At 36.9% G+C, this 16,092-nt stretch overlaps 1 protein-coding gene across 1 annotated transcript; it reads left to right on the top strand.

Moving 5' to 3' along the window:
• Positions 1-3,836: 3,836 nt before the first annotated feature.
• On the top strand, positions 3,837-15,698 carry LOC306823098 (immunoglobulin-like and fibronectin type III domain-containing protein 1; the record flags this gene model as incomplete). The annotated part of the gene is made up of 21 exons (XM_079342463.1): positions 3,837-3,882; positions 5,534-5,656; positions 5,812-5,951; positions 7,259-7,358; positions 7,626-7,707; positions 7,799-7,991; positions 8,175-8,288; positions 8,538-8,706; positions 8,878-9,150; positions 9,299-9,538; positions 11,487-11,602; positions 11,855-11,996; positions 12,083-12,376; positions 12,501-12,803; positions 13,113-13,292; positions 13,395-13,523; positions 13,629-13,708; positions 13,913-14,105; positions 14,607-14,903; positions 15,279-15,605; positions 15,694-15,698. The coding sequence occupies 21 exons, from the start codon at positions 3,837-3,839 to the stop codon at positions 15,696-15,698; spliced, it is 3,546 nt and encodes a 1,181-aa protein (XP_079198589.1).
• Between the last annotated feature and the right edge of the window lie 394 nt (positions 15,699-16,092).

The following is a 16,092-nucleotide window of genomic DNA, read 5'->3' as shown; positions in this document are numbered from 1 at the left end:
AATGCCTCTTTTCTGAAGTCTGTGGGGTGTTACGTTTATGAATGACCCTAGGCTATTCAAGACCACTTAGACATCTAATAAACACTATGTATTTTTGGCTGCAGTCTATAGGAATCATTACAGCATCTTAACACGAACATGTTGTTCTTGTAATTTCTTAACAGTGTCAACCAGAGCGTGCTTACCTGTCATCACATTACTCTGACTACAAACGTATTCTTCCTCTTAACTCCACAACTCAAAACTAATTAATAATCATATGTTTTATTTATAGGCGCCTGTCATGACACTCAAGGTCACCTTACAGAAGAACAAAAACAGCACAATAAAACTCGAACACAATTGACCACTGATAGACTTTGCTCAACTGAATGATGCAAAAAAAGAAAAGAAAATCCAACCCAGTAGATTCTGGCTATACACTATTTTGACAGAGAAAGTGAACTTAATCTACAAAGCTTGCATTGTTTGTCTTAAAGGGAGAGTGTAGAATCTGGAGGGACTTTTATAAAACAAAGTTAAAGGCAAAGTAAAATATAACCAAAGCAGAGTAATAGAGACTTCTTGCGTTCTCTTAAGTCAAAACAAAAATGACCAAATTATTTTTTTTTTCTGTGAAAAAAAATGCGTATTACCAAAAGCACTCTTAATGAAGCCCTTTAATTGGTTAAACAAAGGCAACAGTCATGGTTTTCCCATGTTCATGCTTTATCCAGCCTAAGCTTTTTCTACTCCCCTTGGCTGGAGGTTGTGATTTATGACATAAACAAAAACGCAATCGCCTTTCTTGGCATGCACCATGTCTGACACATGGATGCAGGTTGTGTCGTCATAGGCATTCCTCTAAGGACTTAATAGCTTGAAGACCAAGGAAGCCACACTGAAATATCAGACTGGGAAGCAGCACGACACGAGAGGATCACGGGAGTAAAGTGGTAAGTTCATCATTCATCTTAGATAGAGCACCACTCTTGGATGGAGATGATTAGTGTTTGTCTAAATCTTTCATAATGCACTAATCCTTTGGAGTATTTACTTGTAAAGATAATTTATAAAACATGCTAACATGTTTTTGTTTCTATAGATAACAGGGAAATGTATTTCCCTTCAAACAAAACAGAGCTGCCTTGTTTCATCACTCTCACCACTCTCATATGTAGATGCAGTGTTTTATTTTTCACTGAAGCCTCCATTATTTACTGCTAATTTTTAAGGTGCGAAGTTTTTGCAGATTTAATTAAGAGAGACTGTCGATAGCAAAAACATGTAAATACAGTATGTACCAAACATCATGATTAAACTCTACCAATAACAATAGCAGCTCCTAACAACATTGTTGTCAGTGTCAGTGATTACATGTTTGTGTGTAAGTTTGTATGGTCACCAGAAGATGGAAAACCCAAATAATTAACCTTCATTATTCCTTTTGTATGTTCTGTAAAATAGATATGGTGCATTAACAAAGCCATTTAAGATCACTGATGTCTATAGGCCTGAATGAAATATCGGCTGTTCTGTATTTGTATTTGTACGACCAAACTAAATCTACTTATTTTTAATACACTTCAAATTTAAAAGGTTAAACAGAATGCTAAACAGTTGTTTCTAGGGGTTTATTGCCTCTGGAAAGGATACACTGCATACCCTAAAAATTGTCTTTAAAACTTGGTCATAACCCAAATTAAGCATCCTCTCCTTCCCATGACCAGTGTCACCGTTTATTCCATAGTTAGCCACATGCTTCCCTAGCATGCCCTCAGAAGAGTCTTTAACCATTTTTATGATGCTCTCACTCTCTGGATGTTCTGTCCCGTGCAGTATTTCAGTTGTGGATCATTAAGCAGCTGGTATAGCTTTACAAAAACATGCAACTCAGCCAATATGAAACCCATTAAAAAAAAGACCTTTTACTGCAAGTACGCTGTTTGCTCATGAACCAGTCAAAAGAACATAAACAAGGCTTAAGCAGCATTAAAACTAAATCCATGTATTTGTTAAGGGCAGAGGAAATGTTCTTCTTACTGTCGTCATTGAAGAACATATGGTTTGGTTGCAAAAATAAACCAAAGTTGAAAGCTTACAATTTCATGTGTCATGTGACGTGTGCATCATATTTAGAATTGACAGTATACAGTTACAGCATAATTATCCCACTTTTAAACGTTATACTATTAACATGCTGATTCAGCTATGTGTGAAATATATTTTGTTGAAAAAGTGTTGTTGTAATAAAGATCAAATACTTGACATATTTTGCACCTCAGACCACTAAAATAAGGTGTCATCCAATGTTTTAACTTGCTGTGTGAGTCTGCCATCATGTCAGCAGTGATTTACAAGCATATTAAGATGTTCAGGATGGGATGTTCACAGTTTTATGTGGCATGTGACCTATCAGATTACAATCCACTTTGCTCATTTTACAACAGCCATAGACCACTGTCCTCCTAGAATGTCAGCCGCCTATACTGAGCAGTGCTTGCTTTCTGCATATACAGTATTTGACAGGTGAGGTTATGAATGGTCAAACGTTCAAAGTAAAAGTTACATTGTGTCCACCTTATCATTAATGCTGTGGCTGTCATTTTGAAGCAAAACCAATTATGCTGATAAATTCTGTGTTCATTGTCCTTATATAACATTCATAGTACAAATGTGCAGACAAAGCTTCATTTAGTCAATCCTAAACCTGATGCAACTAATGGAGTTGAAATACTCTGTATGGATAAATTAAAAAAAAGGGCTCATGAATCATCCTTAAAAATCTGTTAAGAAGATGTTTTTTTTAAAAAGAACATAAAGTTCAGTATACATTAAATCAGAAGTATTTGAAACATTAGATTTTATGACCTCATGGCAGGAAGGACTTCTAGGTTATCAGCAATGCTTGCAACAGCAGAGAAGTGTACCGACAAGTAAAGTCAATTGGTCAGTCGGTCATTCAGCCAGTCGTTCAGCCAGTAGGTGGATGTGTCTGCCTATTCACCTTCAGGTGTAGGGAGCTTTACACCTTTTTTTTTTTCGACACACTGTTCCACAATTAGATCAGATGTGTATAGCTCAGATCACGTACAGTGCATAACCCTGTAAATGTGCAGACACATCACACCGTTAATAGCATGTAGTGGCAGTCAGCAGGGCTGTTAGTCATAACTGGTCTTGTGACAAGATAATGTTTCCATAGTAAAGAATTGCAGAGTTCAGAAAGCACTGGCCATGTTTGCATAAAGGAAATCCATTTACAATCAAACGAGGGCAGACTCTAAATACAATATTCTTATCCATGTCATCAAATGTTGAAAAGATGTTGTGAGTAAAAATCACTAACAAATCTCAGACATAAAACAAAATAACATTAAAAGGTCTTCCTTCTCATTGAGATAGCCTTTTCACCAGTATGGGCTGGGCAACAGGTTCATCTGCTACATTTTTTTTCTGTTATTGAAAAAAGTAATTTATACATTATTGTCAGTAAATGTTTCATGTTGTCAAGCTTCTACAACTAGCCAGCCAAACACTACAAAACCTATGCGTGGAACTGGCCGATAACGAATAGGTTGGGTCAAATTATACAATCAAAACCTGCCTGAGGCAACTTTACTACCATCACTTGAGGCTGTCAGACAAGCCTCTACCTCATCTGAATCCCTGAAAAAATACTGTATTTTCAATGGAAGTCATTTTTGTAAAAAAAAAATTAACTTGAGAGCTACTGTTTATCTTCTACTTGTGGTTTTGAATCAGTTAAGTTTTAAACACAGCACTTAAGCTATGTCCACAATTTGTTACAGTTGGGGAAATCTTTCTGAATTCATCCAGCTATCAACGGCTCCAAGATGTTGCGAAGATCGGTTGTAACCGATGGGACAGCCACGGGTCAAGGTAAGCATTTGAACTCAACCATATCTTCTTTATTAAGCATAAATGAGGAAACAGATATCAAGCAGGTGTCTGCCCAGTATAAAAACAGTGTATTGCTTTTCTCTAATTGGGTACTCTTTAGGTCAAATTGAAATAGAGAGGTCACAAGTTACCAAATAATATATGATTGATCGTATCAACCATAATACATTAATTAACCTTGTTCTTACACATTGAATACAAACAAGAAAAGGTAAGTAAAACATCATTTATAAAGAGGTCAAGTAAGGTATACACAGATGACTAAATGGGTACATTAATTTGACAATAGTACAGCCGATCAGCCTCAGTCTATTTTGCCTCTCGCCCATTCGTGGGTTGGATCAATTCCATCCCCTTGGGACACTGTCAGTATAAGCAGTAAAATTAATGGATAGATGATTTATATATCTTATAAAGATCACCTTCACATAATTTGACAAAGTAAAGAGATGGTACAGTTCCAGGTGAGACTCTGACAGAATTGACAGAATGAGATCAGCAAGTAGATCTGCTTCTGAATAAATCGATATAAAACATATTTCAACTACACACATGCATTATTTCAGTACGTTTGTGTTTGATGTCTTCAATAGTTGATTTTTTCTTTGTCTCCGTCACATCTTACAAAGACATCACTAGTCTTTTTGCTGTAACACAATTAAATTCAATCAAACACATTTTTTCCAGTTAGTTTAAATCTGCAGTTTGTCCACGAGCAACCACAAGTAGACTATAAACAGCGTGCATACACCATATATAGTAGGCTAAAAAATACTGTTAAAAAGATGCACATTAACAACAACGAAATCATAATAATGCAAACGGAGCAGCAGCGTGTTTAATGAACCAAATCATGAAACAAGAAGCATTTGAATTATATATTTCTATAAATATTTTTGTGCCCTGACAACCTGCAGCACAAATATGACAAGTGAAAAATGCTGTAAATGTTGTAAAATGTCTTACCTGTACTGATGTGATTAAGCCTCATGCACATAATTTACTTTTCCCAGACCGCCCCTTTAGTTATTAAAGTCTAATCCACAATCTAATAGTCATACCATGCTGACATGTGCTGTAAATGCTCTTTAACATGTTCCTCATCAGGTCCTGCTGATGACAATTGCTATGGTAAAGAAGGTAGGCTTAGGGGACAAGAGAGAAGCCATCCTCAGCTATCTTATTCCCTCAAACTGCTTGCGAAGGCATGACGAACTGATATGCAATGGATGTTTAAGTATTATGCATAATGAGCGTACATGCCTCTATTCTGTGCTTGGATACATTGCTGCGTCATTACATATCAGTTCTCAGGTTGAATTTGAGGCATGGATTCACAAGGGAAATAGGTTAACGATAAAATGATTGAAATGCTAATGAATTTAACATGTGACACAAGTGAACCTTAGACCTGGCAAAACAGAAACGGCCTAGATTGAAGGAAACTGATCCAGCGAGTAACATTAAACATTCTAATATTTCATGTATTAGAATGGGTTTTAGCATGGATTATGTGAGTGATAAATTGCTGACAGAATAATTAAAGTTTGTGATACTTCTATAAGATCATGGTCATGGTTTTCTTTTTTTTGTGTTTTCATCGTTGGTGACATTACATTTTCTAATGCAGTGGGGATCAAGAAGAAATCTAAGGTCCCTGGGGTGATGATAACACAGTTCATCGAGCCCTTGCCCGAGGGAATGAGTCACCCAGACTTCATCCGCAAGCCAATTGCTTTGACCATTCAAGAGGGTAGGATTGATAGCACAAGGATAATTACACAGTAACAAAATTTGCAGAAGACAAATATTACCCCGTTTAAAACATCATTCATAACAAATATTTAACATACATCATTTTGTTGTTGTTACCAATGACATGACCTGCCCTTGTCTGTCTTTTTACAGGAAAATTTGCTTTTTTCAAAGCCATCGTCATTGGAGACCCAGCGCCGAAAGTAACATGGAGCCGAAATAATGGAGATGTGTCTGATACATCCAGATACCAGACTAAATATGATTCGAATTCCAATGAGCATACATTTGAGGCAAGTGATATGGGCTATCAAATCCCAGTGATCCTGTGCAGGAAGATATTGATGTAAAGCAGTGGTAAAATTGGCACAGAGAGAAAAAGATAGACAGAAAAAAGAAACAGCAGCTATGTGATCACACAATTGTGAACATTGGATCTGCTTTGTCAATTAATTTTAACAATAAGGGGAATTCACTCATTTTAATAGCACTGCTTTCGAAAGGTCTATTAATGACCACTTTTTAAAGATTGAAGATAATGTAAAAGACGTGCATTTACAAATCAAGAGGACATATACAAATCAAGAACTTAAGGACATTTTGTAAATTTGCCAACTTTTTTCAATCAAATTGGGCTGTCTTGTACAAGATGTCACGGTAAAACATAACTGAATATATAACTAATCTTTGGTTATTGTATACCAACAATTATCAAACGGGGAAAGCACTGTTGAGGGTACTCCTGGGCTTGTCAAAGGGTGGAGTTCAGCAAGTATTTTAAAATCTACATTAGCACCGAACATCATGAAGATAATTAAACTTTAATATGGTAGCAGGTTGATTTCAAGCTGATTCTTGATAATAATTAACTTATTATTGTAACCTGCTTACAAAGATTTCTTGATTGAGTTTATACACCTTAATCTAAATGCTTCTAATAATTCAGTCAACAAGTCTTCTTCTCTTGTTGGTTTATTTGGCAGGGACAGATGCAGTATACACAGAGAACTGAACAACAGTTTGCCAAAGCACTGCCACCACGGCTTTTATAGCTAATGCTAATTTTCAAAGCCTGTAGAAATAGATTTCTTAAAGCCTTAGGGGATAATAAGAGAAACATGCTCTCAATCAAAGTTGGAGTGGTGCAAATCAGACCAGACTAAACCTACTGAAAACTACTGAAACCTTGAAAAAAGACTAAGTAGTCAGCGGACATTTACTGATGACATTAGGAGGTTTGGAAGCACCATCATAGCGCTACTCCTTTCACTTCCACTAAATCAAGAAGACCCCTGTGTGGTATTTTATTAGCTAATTAAAACAAAACTATTCCGAAACATGAGCACCTGTACATAAATCATCATGACAATTAACAGTTTTTGAATTGTATTTTCAGTTTGACTACTGTCCCATTTGTTATTGTGAGGACGCAGGGTACATACTATATATTGCAGCCAGTCCTGAGGGGAAGCTCTAAATATTTTGGCTCCCCTCAAAGGAGCCTGTCTATCTTAATATACAGTTTATGGTACAAACTTTTGACAGAAGTAGCATATTATCCCACTTGGTATTTTTTAATACTTTGTCTTAAATCTTTTAGATGCCAAATGTTACGCCAGATCAAGCTGATACCTATAAATGTTTTGCCGTAAATGAATACGGACAGGCCGTGGTCACAGTTATTCTGAATGTTATTGAAGGTAAGACATGTTTGCTTTCTATGAACATAGAAATGAATTTAAGTTATGTTATGCAGTTATTCAGTGTTTAAAGCTGGCTGACTCATCTTGCAGACTCAATTGTTTCCCTTAAAAATAAGCATGCTTAGATTCAAGGTTGAGTTTTGCCTCTACTACCTCATGCCTTTTAGTACATCACAATCACCTGAGTAACTATTACTCTACAGCAACCATGAATGTTAAGCACACGATCATAATAACAATGTCAGCACCCTCTTCTGCATTCAGTTGGTTACAAAAAAAACAAAGCCCCCGAACCAGCAGCAGAAGCTACAAATGGAAATTTTAAGACTGTACTTAAAAGGAGAAGGTAGGTTTGTGTTACACATGATTATCATAATTCTTTCGCCTTTATATTTTCTGTTGAACTTAAACTAATGCTTTGCCTCATGAATTTCCAGTAAGATCCGTCCGAAATCTGAGCAGTCGGAAAAAAAAGATGGAGAGATTGATCCTAAATTTTGGGAGCTCTTGATAAGTGCTGAGAAGAAAGACTATGAGAGAATCTGTGCAGAGTTTGGAGTGACTGACTTTCGTTGGATGCTGAAAAAACTTAATGAAATGAAGAAGGAAAGAGAGGAAGAGCAAGCTGAGGTTTGTAAATGTAGATATGTTCACATTGATAGGTTTATTTTTTCAACCAGATCATATAATTGAATATTGACTTTATACGGTACTGCAGATAAACTCCTAAAAAGAGGCTGTTCCAATCGTGCAAGGTTCCGATAGCCTGAGTACAAGCATTGACTAATCTCACTGTATTCTGTTTTGTCCCAGTTTGTCAAAAACCTGTCCAACCTGAAGCCCATTCAAGTGAATGCAGATGGTAGTGCATCCTTTGAGATCGATATGGACCTTATGGAACCAAGTAGCTCTGTTTTCCTGTACAAGGTAAGTCTGGAAAAAAAATAGAAAAAAATGTGATAAAATAAAACAAAATATAGGAAGTTACCAGAGACATCTTGTCGATTAACTTAATGTCCAGTTGTGTACAACAAGACCTTGGCACTTCAGTTTAGGATTCATAATACACTTTTTTTTCATTTTAAAGCAAATTAATGATATACAACTATTACATTTGTATGTTCAGTTTCATTCTTACCACATGGGAAAATGTAACATCTCATATTTCACCCACAGGATGGTGTGATGGTTCCATATACAAAGGAGTTGGGAGACAAAATGAAACACAGCCTTAAACAAGTGGGGAGAAAGTACATTTTCAGTGTCAGGGACCTTATGCCAGATGATGCTGGGCTGTACCAGTTGGATGTTGAGGATGTGAATATGTTTTCCACTGATTTTAAAAGTAAGTGTTCCTTCGCACACGTGAGAGCTTAGTAACCCTCAAAGATCGTTTGATGCATGACAAAAAAGCCTACTTTGATGCTGTGTCTTAAGTTCTAATGATTAAGGGAGATATACTGTTGTTTACTATTCAATTTACAATTTACAATTAACCAATTTGCTTTTTTCCCAGTCCCAATGGTGGATTTCTTGGTGAAAATTCAGGAAGTGAAAGCAATTGAGAGAGAAGATGCTGTTTTTGAATGTGTCCTGTCGAATCCATTCTCCAAGATTTTGTGGTTTGGCAAAAATTTACCATTGGAAGAAGGGGATAAATATGATATCCAGGTTTCGGAAGACAAGCTCATTCACCGTCTTGTGGTCAAAGATTGCATGGTGGTGGATAAAGGAATTTATTCTGCTTGTGCAGGAATAAAATCCTGCAACGCATGGCTCGTTGTTGAAGGTATGTATTTTTTAATCGAGGAAAAAAACTGTTTCATAAATCTCAAAAATGAATAATGATTTTATGAAATAAAACTGAGAAAGCATAACCATTGCTGTTATCATTGCTCAAAGTGTGTGCTCACTGCCATCTATGAACCCTATTCTAGCTGATAAGGAGGCACCGAAGGGCAAAAAATCTGCCAGAAAAACTACAAGGGCAGGAGGTTCTGGTGTGGATCTTCAAAAGGTTGCTCAGGAGCAACAAGTTAAATTAGAGAAAGAGAGAGAGGAAAGGAAAGAGCAGATTCAAATTGCAAAAGAAGCAGCAGCAGTTGAACCTCCACCTGAAACCCCCCCGGCGCCTGCACCAACTAAGGCTCCAGCCAAACCAAAAGACCCAGAACCAAGTAAGAATTCTGACCAAGGAAATGTGACTTTTAATTCACAAATAACAAAGCCATTTTCATTAAGACTAGCACCATTGTTAGCACATATGTGGATTTTGTATACCTGTAAATATATTTTAGACCCCAGGGAGACGAGCTGTGCTCTGGGTACAGCTGACAGGATTCTTACTAAATAATCAGAAATGATCATAAAAACTGTACTGAAGTCATGAACTATGGCTTATTTGGTTCATTTGTTTTTCTTCATTAGAAAAAAAAACGTATTTACTGTAAAAGAAATATAATGTGCACAGTAATATAAAATGTATCTACTTGTGATGCTTTACAGTTGTAAACGAACCAGCAGCTGTGGAGCCACCAGTAGTAAGCCCAGGTAGGTGACTGATCTGATATTTTGGATTGTGAGGTATACCTATTGGACATGTTTTAACTGTTGCTGTTGTCTCTGTAATGTCTGCCTTTAGTCATCCTCCTGTTTAGCTTGTTATGTGATTATTCACCATTTAATGGTTGGATCACTAAACTGTGTTTAGAAAATGCATATACTTGTTCAAGGAATATTCCAGGCACGGCAAGATAGTCCTGATCTGTGGTCTTTGTCTTTGGGTTGATTAAATGTTTATGTTTGGCCTCAGGGGAGTTACAAGTGCATATTTTCAGAATTTGCAAAATTGGGTGGGCAAGCCAATTTCCAAAGTATTGTTAGATTATTATTTTTTCAATCACACATGAGATGTTTTTAAGATTATGTTCCCCACTATTCAATACACTCTTACCTACTTATATTTGCCTTTCCAGCAGCTATTTGGTGGCATATGTCTTTTAAAAATAATAGACTCAAAGAATATTTGAATCTATAAACTTAAGGCAGAACACATTTTACATGATACCTATATAACATACACACAGTTTAAATCTACATTGTTTTCTCTTTCATTTTGAATTGTCATCAATAGCATCAATAACCACAGCTGAAGAACCAGGAAGTGGTAAGAGACAACAGCAGATCATTCAAAATGGATAAATGCAACTAATCAAATGCTGATAGCTAAATGATGTCATTGGTGTTAGGCCACTCAACAGAAGAAGCCGCAGTTGAAAGGCTTGATCAAACACTTGTGGATACAGAAGGTTGTATTAAATAATCAGAGCCTAATCATAACTCTGATATATTCAGGACTAATAAAAATAATTATCTATTTGCATTAGTGACAATAGTTGTGAGATTAACAAAATAATCAGTGATTAATATAGAATATTCTGTAACACCTAAACTCAATTAATACGTTGTACTTAAAAGCTGGAGTGTGGCACTTTTCCCCCACTTATTTTCGTCATAGCCATGATGCAAACAGTCTTAAATGTGATTTCATTTTCATCTGCAAGAACTCTCCATAGTAGAAAAGCTGTACCAAGAATTGTTTATGAATTGTTTTTTTGTTTTTTTACAATAATTCTTCCTCTAAACATAAAGTTTCAGACTATTTTAAGATACCTCCAAAGTATTAACTCCATTGGTTCTTAATCAGCATAGTATGAACGTGTATGCCAATGGGTGGGAATTCAAAAGACAATTCATTTACAAGAAAAAAGATCAGCACTCTATTCAAATGTCAATACATATATGAGAGGGTGTGAAATGACTTACATACATTTTTTTTACATATATTACCACTGATCTAGAGCCTCTCAATGTTCAAACATATCTGTGTCTTCTTTGAAAGTCTTGTGAACCGCCTCGGATGTGTTGAAGCTTTTTGTCTGCTGCTTGTCGTCTTGCTTGCTTTTGTTGTAACTAACTCTTTGTAACTTGTCTTGTCCCTTATTCTCTTAATTTCTTTCTTTTAATATTTATGAACACTTTTATAACTTGTTCTAAAAACAACAACTGATCTATTAATGTACTGTATGCACAAAATAGAGACTAACTTTTTTTGTTGTTGTCCAGAGCCAGGAATTACCTGTGGGCTGTCTGATATTTACTGTCATCGTGGCCAGCCAGCTGAGTTAACTGTTACAATGAACTTAGACTGTGAGGGGTCTTGGTTTAAAGATGGAGAGCAGGTAAATCTCTGTACACATCATGTTTACATGCATTTCACAACATTTGTCTCACATTAACTTTTAAGTTAAGACTTAAAGAACTTGGACTTTCCATCGCTAACAGTGTCGAAAGTTAAATCAACTTGCTGTTAAACCTATAATGAAAGAAACAGTATTGTTTCTTTGGATAGGAGTGTGTTGGCGTTTTTTGTACATTCCGCACTGTAATGTTGAAATTAAATGGAGGTTTCTTGTTCATGTTGGATTTACTAGTTAAACTCAGGCGCTGGAATCAGCCTAACCAAAGACGGAACCTCTCACAAACTGACAATTCAGACCTGCAAGGATGATGACTCTGGAGTTTATCGTTTTGTATCAGGGGATCAAAGTACTCAAGGGAAGGTCACTGTTGGAGGTATGATTTTCTATGATGATAGAAAATATATATTAAATAACAATAGCTGCTGTGCATTTAACTAAATTACCCTGCTTGTTTCACAGGTGTTCCTGAGTTTGACCCTGATGACCTCCACAAGTTCTCCAAACCTGTGATCATAAGAGTGGGCCAGAATGCTGCTTTCAAGATGCCCTTTCCTCCTCAAGAGTCTTTGGTGGTCAGTTGGTTCAAGGATTGTACCGAGATGAAAGACGGAGGAGGAGTTAAAATCGTGAGGGAGCCAAATCACAGTCGGCTACTGCTCAGAGACTGTCTGCGGACAGACGCAGGGGAAATAAAGATCCAACTCACAAACCCCTTTGGGTCTGTGGAGGCCACATCTAAGCTTATTGTGCTCGGTACGATAACACAGAAAAACCAAAACATTAAAAAAAATGAAAATAAAAATCATAGAAATGTTTACTGCTAAAAATTCACATTTGTATCAATCCCCATATATCATACCACCTTTATCTATAACAGATCGGCCAGGTCCACCAGAGGGTCCAGTGGAGATGGTTGAATCCACTTCATCTATGATTGAGATTAAATGGAATCCTCCAAAAGACGACGGAGGCTCCACTGTCACCAACTATATCATAGAACGGCAGCAGACAGGACAGTGTCTGTGGACAAAACTTGGGGACGTCTCAGCTGACAGGACCTCCTTCAGAGACAGGAATGTGATGCATGGAAAGAAATACAACTACCGCGTCTATGCAGAAAACCCTGAAGGCCTCAGTGACGCCCTGGAGACAGCTGATAGTATTATGGCTGGCATAATGAGTAAGCTTTAAAAAAAGAAGAAGTCTCCTTTAGCCTTCCACAGTAGATCCCATGTTAACGTCCCTCAGGCTGTAATGAATGAACATTTCTCTGGATAGGTTTTAAGATGACTTTAAATGGTTTATCATGGTTACAATTTTGTTGCTGTAGAAATCCAAACTTTTATTCTTACCGGATTACTTTTTATATCTCCAAGAGGAAAAGTTTGAATGAAATGAAAATGTTGTTAAATTATTCCACGTCCTGTATTACATCTTAGTTATTAAATATGAGGATGGCGGGTTAATTAGCCTACTTGTCATTCCAAAGTACTCTCCGGACCACCTGGTGCACCCCAAGTCATTAGTGCCTCCAAGACCTGCATCAACTTGACCTGGACCCCTCCAGAGGACGACAAAGGGGTACCAATCATTGGTTACCAATTAGAGAAACGAAAGAAGGACACAAATCAGTGGATTGCCCTGAATGCAGTTAATGAACCCATTGAAGGTTTCCCATACCCCTTTCACATTTAAATACATTTACTTTAAAGAAAAGTTCCGAACTTTTTAGCGTTTTTTTCCTCTGAAATCTTTTTTATTTTTTTCTCAGATATAAAGTATGCAGTTAAAGATGTCACCGAAGGAGCAGAGTACGAGTTCAGAGTTTCAGCAATAAATGAGTCAGGACCAGGGGATCTTAGCCCCCCCTCTGCAATGGTTTGTGCAAAGAATCCCAACAGTAAGTCGTTACATTTCTTTCAAGTGAATAATACAATATTGTATTGTCAACCTGTCTAGGATTTGTTCACCGTCTCTATTTGTTGTTTTGTGTGTTTTCATACAGTGAGGCCTTGTTTTAAAAACCCAGAGGACTTTATTGTTGTCAGAGCAGGAATATCCGCACGTGTCAAAATTTGCTATGAGGTAAGAACCTGTGTATTTATTTTAAGGCTTTCCTTTGTGGAGGGAATTCTTAATCTATCTTGTCAAGTCTGTACTTTGTATCTTACCCACCAATTCCAGCCATATCCTATTTTTTGATCATATTAAATAATATTTAGGTCACTAAACAGTCACTCTTCGTATGTATCAGAATTGATCTCTTTTGATTTATATTTATCTCTCCAGGCTGAACCTCCTCCTGAGATCACATGGCTTAAAGACGATGAGCCAATATCTCCATGGATAAAAATCATCAATACAGAGGGAATGTCTCAGCTTGTTATTCCTTCATCAAAACGCTCAGATTCAGCCATTTACACTATCATAGCCAAAAACTCAGTGGGTGAGGCTTCCTTTGACATTGAGGTTCGAGTCACAGGTAAGAACAATCAACATGTTTCCACACTGTAATCAATGCAGAAATGTTGCGAAACCAGTGATGATATTTTTAATAAATACTTCTTGTTTTCATTATGGTGTGCTGATATTAACTCGATACAATATCAAGTTAAACATATCATTGCTTTCCTTTTCTTTCTCTAACTAGCAGAGAAAATCATTAAATAAACAGTCGATACTTTTTTACAAGCTAAATTCTGATTACATAGCAATGTACAGAAAACTCAGTGTCAGACCTGCATTTACATTGAGGAATCTATAAAGGGAATTTAGACAATCTATAAAGAGTAACATGCAGAAGTATTTCAAGATCAACTCACTTGCAAATACAATCATGGAATAACCCATGTGGGAGTGAAATGCCTCTCAAGTAAGGTTAGATTAAAAAAGATTCCTTTAGAAATTCATTAGGCGTGGATAGGACAAACTAAGGTTTCATTATTCTTAGAAATACTCTGCATCTAATCCTAACTGTTTCTAGATGAACCCAAGTGTCCAGGAGCAGTGGAGTTGGAGCAGACAGTCCACGGAAAAGTGTTGGTATCATGGGCTCCCTCTCCAGACCAGGAGATCGATGACCGCCTGTGCTACATGGTGTCACAACATGACTCAAACACCAGAGTGTGGAAGACTATCGCAGACCGCCTCTTCACCAACACATTCACTGCCAACAATATCCTTCCAGGGATAGAGTATCATTTCAGAATCTATGCCAAAAATGATATGGGTCTCTCAGATCCATCTCAGTCACCAACATGGGGCGTCAACAGCAACAGAGGTTGGTTATCATACTTCTAATTCAAACGTATTTGTTTTGTGCACCAGTATAGTTAATACAACCCTAAAGTCAGTGTCTGGCTATGAGATTGGTTTCATTACACAAACACTGCTATCAGTGACAGACATTAACATTCTCTTGTCAAACATGAATCTTACCAGACTCTTGTAATATTGCACAAAGCAACAACAGTTCTTGAGTTTTTGTGTTCCCTGATCAGCCTCTTAGTTGCAGAGCAGAATTGTATTGCTAATGCCTAAAATATGTTTGTTATAAAACAATACCAAGTTCTTAAGTAAAAAGCCATTACGAGAAAGCTAAGATGATTTGAGAATACCAATGCTTTCCCCATTTTCTGATTTCTCCCCCCCCAAGTTCAAAATACTTCAAAAGGAGGAAATTCAACAGAGATCTGCTTCGAAAGGCCTCCATCCGTTCTGGTCCCTCTAAAAGTCCACACACCTCCAAAAGGTTACCAACTATATATGACATGTGCTGTCAGAGGATGCCCTACACCTACTGTGTCATGGTACCTGAATGACATCTGCATAAACGCAGACAACAACTACTACATTACCAACTCATTCGGCGTGTGCTCCATGTACATTATGAGAGTCCGACACCAGGACAGTGGGGAATATAAAGTGGTCGCAGTCAACTCTCTTGGCAAGGCAGAGTGTTCTACTAAACTTGTCGTCAAAGGTAATGTTTGACAGAAGTGTCTGGATATGAATACAATACATTTTCGGGGTTTTTTTCCCCACTAATGACAGTTTGTTTTTCTCCACAGATTAAAATGGCATGAAGGCTTTGTGAGTGTTTCTGAAAATTGTGAAAGTAGAATCTTTTCAATGACTTTTAACTATGAATGGAAAGTGTGACTGAAGTGTAAGGTCCTGTTAGAATCATTTAAAATTGTGTAATTTATTCAATTTATTTAAAATGCAAGTGTTTTACAATTGTTACCCTCTTAAAGTAATTATTTCCTAGTACAATTAAAAATAGAACTTATAGTACTACGAAAGTGGTGAAAGCCTCAAAGACCTGCAGCAAGTTGACCTGGACGACAAACGGGTGCCAATCATTGTTTACCAATTGGAGAAATGAAGAAGGATGCAATGGAGTGGACTCATCCAAGTTTTCACATGCTAATTGCACAACTGTTATTCAAAATACTGACTTTCTAGCA

The sequence above is a fragment of the Symphodus melops genome (assembly GCF_947650265.1).
Source record: "Symphodus melops genome assembly, chromosome: 4".
Lineage (NCBI taxonomy): Eukaryota > Metazoa > Chordata > Actinopteri > Labriformes > Labridae > Symphodus > Symphodus melops.
The sequence above is the reverse complement of the archived record's forward strand: the minus strand, read 5'-3'. Positions and strand labels throughout refer to the sequence as shown.